At 42.8% G+C, this 7,340-nt stretch overlaps 1 protein-coding gene across 5 annotated transcripts in view; it reads left to right on the forward strand.

Moving 5' to 3' along the window:
• The window catches only part of mllt10 (MLLT10 histone lysine methyltransferase DOT1L cofactor), a 50,635-nt gene that overhangs the window by 25,283 nt on the left and 18,012 nt on the right, over positions 1–7,340 (forward strand). For all 5 annotated transcript variants that reach the window (XM_085287364.1, XM_085287365.1, XM_085287367.1 and 2 more), the window contains 4 exons: positions 1,640–1,738; positions 2,056–2,392; positions 3,088–3,306; positions 3,424–3,915. In XM_085287364.1, the coding sequence (XP_085143490.1) occupies positions 1,640–1,738; positions 2,056–2,392; positions 3,088–3,306; positions 3,424–3,915 (1,147 nt within the window). The remainder of the gene's footprint in view (positions 1–1,639; positions 1,739–2,055; positions 2,393–3,087; positions 3,307–3,423; positions 3,916–7,340) is intronic.

Raw genomic sequence — 7,340 nt, forward strand, 5'->3', positions numbered from 1 at the left:
TGACCTCTTTCTCTCCGTCACTCTCCCTCTTGCCATAATCGTAACATCTTTGTGTTGCGGCAGAAGCAGCGTGGATCATTTGTTGTCTGTTTTAAATCGCTACCTCTACCCTGTATTTCTGTTTGTTTTCGCACTCTTTATAGCCAGTGTGAGAGCTAAAGCACATTTCTTCAGGGTAGTTGCAAACAGCTGGTTGATAACTGGAAAAATGGCCAATGAACCAGCATCAGTTGTGATAAAATATAGCTGACTTATTGATTAATAAATGGTGGTTAATTTGTTTCCTGTAAATATAAGCCCAAATGAGGGGCCCTTATGGAAATGAGACTGGAATTATTAATTATTATTATTAAATATTACTAAACCCCATAAACAGTGTTTGGCCAAAAGAGCAGTTTTTAAAAAACTGTGTTTCTCAAAAGAGCATTTCAAGTTACAAAACTCAAATGAAAAATTCAGAGGTGATCTTATGTCTGAAGATATAAAGCCTTGGTAAAAAGCTGTGACATGTGATACTGAAAATGTAGTTGAATCTGTTTTTAACTACTCCAACTAATAGAAGTTAGGGAGTTAATGAAAATAGTCAGGACTGGAACCTGTTTTAAGCTTCAACACATCCTCTGAAATACAGAAACCAGCAGAAGTCCTAACCTCATTAACGGTTAGCATTAACGGAAGCTGGCGTGCGGAGATGTCGCACTGGAGCTGCAATCTACTGATTCGGCTGGTGATGTCTGTTAACTGCCACTCGCAGAGGAAGTCTGGCTAAACTGTCACAATCCGTCTCGCAATCAGTCCTCAGCGAAACCCCGGGTGGGGAAGAGAAGGGGGAGGGGCCGATTATGGTGTTTCGGTGTTGTTGTGACATCGAACATCCCGAGCATGTCGAGTCCCACGTCGTCTCTCAGGATCGCTGCGTATTTTCACCATATACCTCCAAGAGTGTGCGTGTGCGCGAGTGCACGCACGTGAGGCTACGTCTGCTAGTACGCACGTACAGAAAAGTGTCAGGGCGCGGGGCGTGCATGTGAGGTGTAAATGCACTGGCACCCAGCCACCACCTCAAGGGTGCGAGAGAGGGGTGGCGGTGTGTGCGCAGGTTTGTGAGGGTGTAAATTGAGCTGTGATGGCCCAAGAAAAAGGATATGATTGGGTGAAGCGACAAGACCTTGCACGCATCAGCACGAGCGCAATGCTCAGCTCTTTACCGCAGCATGCTAAATTGTTGTTGCCTCCTGGTCCCCTTTTATCTCTCTTCCATCACTCTCTTTGTTTTTTGTGGATCGCCAGGCTTTCATCTCAGATTGAGTCTTTGAAATGCACTGCGGCTTCTTTCTCTGCCTCTCTTCACTGAACACACATGCACGCCGACTCGGTCTCCTCCACTTAGGTGCTTACATCCCATCTCATACATTAGCTTTTCCGCCAAGCACTTTTAAACAATGGTCTAAAATGTCCCCGTAATCTTTTTTTTTTTTTTTTTCTTCTTGCCATTTTTAGTCTTTTCCTAGTGTTTCAAATATCCAAAGAACTAAGGTTCTTTTTTCTGGCTTTGTCCTTATTTCTTTCCTCCATTCACTCACGTGCTGAAAACCTTCACTCATCTGTTTTCTCTTCCCTCCCCTCCAATTTCAATCAGAAACATAAGGAGCGAGACCGGCACAAACCGAAACACAAGAAAACCTCCATGGACATGTCCCCCTCCCTCATCCTTCCGAACATCATGGTCCCAGAGAAGGTGAGAGCACCCCTCCTTTGTTTTGGTGATTAGTAACATGTGATTAAATATTAGAGTCAGAGTGGCTTACCTTGATTTATCTTTGTTAAACTCTTATATCCCTAAAACATCCTGTGGCCTTGATGTATTTTTCACTCATCTTTTTCATTTGGCCGTGTTTTTGATAATTTCCCTTCCTGTTCCGCTGTTTTGATTTTCTTGTCCTCCCTTTTTCTCCCAATATCCTTTTTTTTTTCTCCCATCATTCTCTCTCTCTCCCTCCCTCCCTCCCTCCCTCCCTCCCTATTCATTTATTTATTTTTTTAACCTTCTTACAGACCTATAACAGTGGCAATTCAGGGGGAGGTGTCTCCTCTCTGCAAGCGTCTTCGCAGAAGCGATTAGATGAGAGCGCAGCACGTTTTACCAACGCCAACTTTCAGGAAGTGTCGTCTGCTCACTCTGGCAGCAGTTCCAAGGACGCCTTGGCTGCAGACAGCGTCAAGGCTGCGACTGAGGTGAAGAACAAGAAGAACAGCGGTGGAGGTCACACGGTGGGACCGAGGGGTGGCCGCAAGTCTCTCACCTCCTCAGGGAAACCCCTCCCCTCTGCTGTGGTCACCATGGCAACTTCCTCTACATCTGCCTCAGCTTCAACTGGGCCTTTCCATCAAGGTGAATTGATGGTTGCAAATGGATCTCAATATTTCTCTCCCCCCACACACACATGGCAGTTAGAAAAGTGAGAATGCAACGATGGCTCTTCTGGTATTTTTACCCTGCACACCCACAAGAAAAACTGCAAATGCATTAAAATTGCAAAGCGTTATTTAAAACCTGAATGAACTTTTGATTCTCTGGTTTTATGGGTCCGTGTGTGCTGTGTCATTGACTGGATATCAGTCGGGCACCAGACTTTTGTCTCTCGCCGTGATAAGACTGTTTTGTCTCGGCTCTGTAATCTGGGGCCCCGTCTGAGAACAGCCCCGCGCACACAAACACAGGCCGACGGAACATGTGGGGAGGTCATGACGTGAAAGGAGTCACTGTTCACTCCTGTGTGCTCCTGTGTTTTGCGCTGTTACAGCCTTGAAGCCCTTGTCAGTTGTGTGTTTTTGTCTAGCAGAGAAATTGTGCATTGTGTGCGCTTTCAAGAAACTGATGCAAGGGAGGGCTGCTTGACGAGGAAGGGCTGACTGTAGAGCAGATAGAGAGCATTTGAACTGATAAAATGTCTATTTTTGTTATCTTGTTTCTGTCGCTCTCAAGATGATCGAAAGGAGTGTGTTCTGGAAACTTGTACAGCTCTGATGTGTCATGCCTCTCCTCTCTTTGTTCATTCCTGTCCCACCCGTCTTTCATCCACCCAGGCCTCCTGTTGACCAGTGCCAGCAAGACCCCCTCTGCCGCTTCCTCCTCAGACTTCCTAAGTTTCACAGATTCATCGTTGCGTCCCGGTGGTGGAAGTACCTTCTCCTCCCCACCGTCTTTCAGCAGCTGCCTTGTGAAGCCAGGCTCAGAGGGTGGAGCTTCAGAGGGAACTACAACTCTCTTTGGTTCTCTTATGTCTGCAACCACAGCTTCAGCAGGTGCCACACTTCTTTTTCTTTAAAAAAAACACAACAATATAATTTTTGTTTAACTATTAAAAATATGTAACAATCACATTAACCAATGGGAAACACTGTTCTTTCTCATCATTGCAGTGGGTGGAAAGCTGTATGAGAATTCCCACAGTCACACAGTGAGTGAGACAACAAGCCTCGTTGGGTCCACTGGCTACAAACGGCCTCAGCCCTCGAGCTCAGGACTGGGGATCAGCGGAGCAGCCGCAGGAGGAGGGGAAGATGGGGTAAAGAAGAAAAAGAAGGGCAACTGGCGAAACAGATTTGGACCTTGCTTTACCACAGACGTGAAGCCTTCTGAGCCCGCACCCTCCCTAACTCTCCCCACCACCTCCACCGCCAACACCACCTCCTCCTCCACCGCCTCGCCTTCCTCCTCTTCGTCCTCAACGCTCTCAGGTCGCCCATGCTTAGTTTCCAGCAGTGGATTAGGGGTTGGGGTAGGAGGAGGATCAGGAGGTGGAGAGAGGGGGCTGGGGGTCATGGGCGTGAGCGGTGGGATTCAAAAGTCGCCGTCACTCCTCAGGAATGGGAGTCTGCAAAGCAACAGCAGCTCTACAACCACTGGGTCAGGTAAGGACGACTGAGAAATGTGACGCACAGCAACGTTTCACAACCCCTTTTAGAGTTTCGGAGACTTGAAGCCCGTCTGTCAGTTCTCATGACAGAATTAGCTTTATAGTTTCGCTGTAGCTGAGCGAATAATGAAATCAATTTTGGCAACTGAAATGAGGAACCGTGCTGGTTTCATTCAAGATCTATGGGGTAGTTGTGACTTGTAAGACCCCATTGTGCTCTCCAGTTTCATTACAATGATCAAAAGGAAAGTAGTTTGTGTGAGGCATTGTTGCAGCAGGTTTTCCAGCTGCTGAATGTAACACACCTGGGCAGCATATTTTAAATATTGACAATCAGAAATGGCCAGAGCCGGTGACACCTCCATGTTTGTGTGTAAGAGTGTGGGTCTGTGTGTTCCTGCACACACGTGGAAGTGGTCTGTATGCCTTCTTTTTTTGTTGTTGTTGTTGTTGTTTTTTTTTACTTTCTCATCGTGTGTTTTCAGTTGCTTGGCAACTGTCTTTATGCTTTGGAGTTTCCCTGATGGAAATGGCTCAGCACAGCCCGCACATCCCACATCTCCCTTTTCTTCCAGAATCATCACCCTTTTGTTTCTCCCTCCTGCTCTCAGCTGCTCGCACCTACCTGCCTTCTGCATACAGAACCAACACTCACCTGTTGATGCTGTGTGCACCTGGAGCTCTTAGTGTTGACACCCATACACGTGCACGCAAAGAAAGTGGACATGGTTATTTAAATTCATGCTACGGATGAATCCACTGATTAAGCTCAAATCCGTTGCTGATCACTAGGCTGACTTCTGTGAGTCTTTATCTCATATTTAGGATATTTTTGATTTAAGCTTTTCTAAATTGTCCTTTTTCCCTAGAAGTGATCGTTTCGAGTGATTGATTAGCCCTACATCTGTTCTTGACCTGTAGCTTTAAAACTTGTAGCTGTGATGAGTATTGGACATTGCAGCTCAGCACCAGATGGATTGGACTGCAGCGTTCACAGAAAGCGAAGATTCAGGAGTAATTATGTTGTTTGCAACAGAGCAATTTGTAAAATGTGAAAAATGATGAGATTCTGATCAGAAATGTGTTGCTAGGCATTGGATGGTTGGCGGTCTTGATTTGCATTGTGTGTGTAGGAGTCGTACTTTTAATGGGAATGTTGTATTCTTGCAGCTCTCTGCCTGAATCAAACCAAAATCGTAACCATTCAAAGCTTAAGTGTGTTAAAACTACAGTCTTCACAAATACTCATCTTCTGTTCTGCATTCAAAGGTGGGTTTACTTTATATTTGAGTTGTTTTGGTCATGAGCGGGTGAGTCAGAGGACTGGTTCTGTTTGCTTTCTGAATTTAATTTTTTGCAGCAGAGGTGGTTGAGCTTGTTTGTGATTCCACATCCATTTTACTTTCTGGTTCTTTTTCCTTGAGCAGTTGGGGGCATTTCGGGCTTCAGCTGGCGAGAGAAGATAGGGCAAACAGTGGTGGTTATGTATGACTGTGCATCATACGTATGCGACTGTGAGAAATTAAATCATGTGTTCTTCTTCCTACTGTAAATATTTAGCCAGGGGTTAATGCAGGGCAGTAATGGGGAGGATCTTGGTGTTTATCTCCCCCTCCTCTGTCCTGTCTGCTGACTCCACCGTGCTGATGGATAGATAGTTAGCCTGATAAATATGTGGTGTTGGGTGGGGAGAAGCAGGGGGTGAGATTTTGGCTGGGTTAATGTTTGATGGCAGCGGGGTCACCGATGGGACGGACAAGCTCGCAGTAGTTTTGGTGTGTGGGGGAGGAGAGACGCTGGGTGAAGCAAAATTTATTCACACTGGTGACTATGTATGTGTTTAAAGAGAAGAAAAGCAGACAAGAAAACAAAAGATATCATTTATTCTTATATTTATTAGCTAATTTATGAGATTATTTTTACCCCTAACACTTTTTTTTAAAAATGAATTTCCTCAATTATCAGCAGCTTGGTGTCACCTCTGCAGAGCACATGTGAGAGGTTGTGAAAGCAAGGAAATACTCTGTGAGCAGGATTTAATTTAAATAACAAATTAAGCTTAATGTTAAAATATGAGCATGTCTATTATTAAAGTTTGCAGGTGTGTAATAAATAAAGTAACATCAGAAGAAATTATTTAAAGATTCACAAATGTCAGTATTTTAAGGCAATACTGGAAAAATAGATAAATAAATGTAAAAAATCAGTAAATGGAGATTGGTTTGTAATTAGTACTTTTTTGGGGGGATATTGTGTGATATTGTGCCACGTCACAAGAAACAGAGAATTTATTATAAAAAGGGACATTTAAAAAATAATATATATTTAAAAAATTTAAAAAATTTAAAAAATAATATATAATATATATTTTTAATGTAAATCAGAATATTTCCAGGTTTTTCACAAACTGTAGCAAATGAGTTTCTAGTGTTTAAAAAAAAAAAATAGTAGTTTAGAGACCTGAATATGCCTCTTCTTATACTTATTGTGGAAACTGTTAAATTTAGTTTGCCGTTGTTGACTCTGAAACCGACACGCCTTTATCAGTCTACCACAAACCCACGTACATTTTCTGATGCACACACTCGTTGTGCGTGTTACAGTTGCTGTCCGTGATTTGGCTCTAAATGCATGTCTGTTTATCTTTGGTGGTAGAAAATTGTCAGAAAAACAAAAGGCTTTCTGTTGCTGAGATGTTTGTCTTTACATAAACATCTCCACGTTTAAACTCTGATGAAGTAACTGTCTGCAGTCTTTGGGAAAACAAGCTGCAAGGCTCCAGGAGAAAAGACACTGAATCAGACGTTAAATAACAGAATGTGATGGCATGCACTTTGTTTAATGTCATCTTTTTTTATATTCTGCATATAGACGACACAGATTTCTTCGTGAGATAATATCGGCTCGAACTAATCAAGGTGGATGTTTTTCAAGCTTACAGGCGTAGTGAGCAGGAAGGGAAAAGGAACAGGAAAGCTGGGCGATGGAGGCTGTTGTGCTTCAGGGGCTTAACAGTATTGATCATACAAATAGGTTATAAGTTTTACAAGCTCAGGTTTGTTTGTGTGTAAAGAAATATAAATATATATACTTTTTTTTTCTTTGTCTTCTTTTGAAAGAATCTTGCCACGAAAAGCAGTAATTAAATCTTAAAGGGAGCAAAAATACAGGTTAAGGTTAGCAAGTCCTCGTGATGAACAGCAGCTTTGTTTTGAATGGCCCTAATACACGTTTTTCAGATTATTTATTTATTTATTTATTTATTTATTTATTTAATTGTCAGCTCAGCCCGAGAAATGTTAAACCTCTGGTCGATCTTGTAATCTACTTTTTGGCTAATTCCTGTGAATCAATAAATTTGGAGCAAAAAGAAAGAAAGAGTTTAGGAATTATAATAATTGTAGATGTTGAAAATATAAT

The sequence above is a fragment of the Mchenga conophoros genome, linkage group LG9 (assembly GCF_057382185.1).
Source record: "Mchenga conophoros isolate Kocher_MC1m ecotype Shallow Benthic linkage group LG9, M_conophoros_male_GT1.1, whole genome shotgun sequence".
In the NCBI taxonomy this organism is placed as follows: domain Eukaryota; kingdom Metazoa; phylum Chordata; class Actinopteri; order Cichliformes; family Cichlidae; genus Mchenga; species Mchenga conophoros.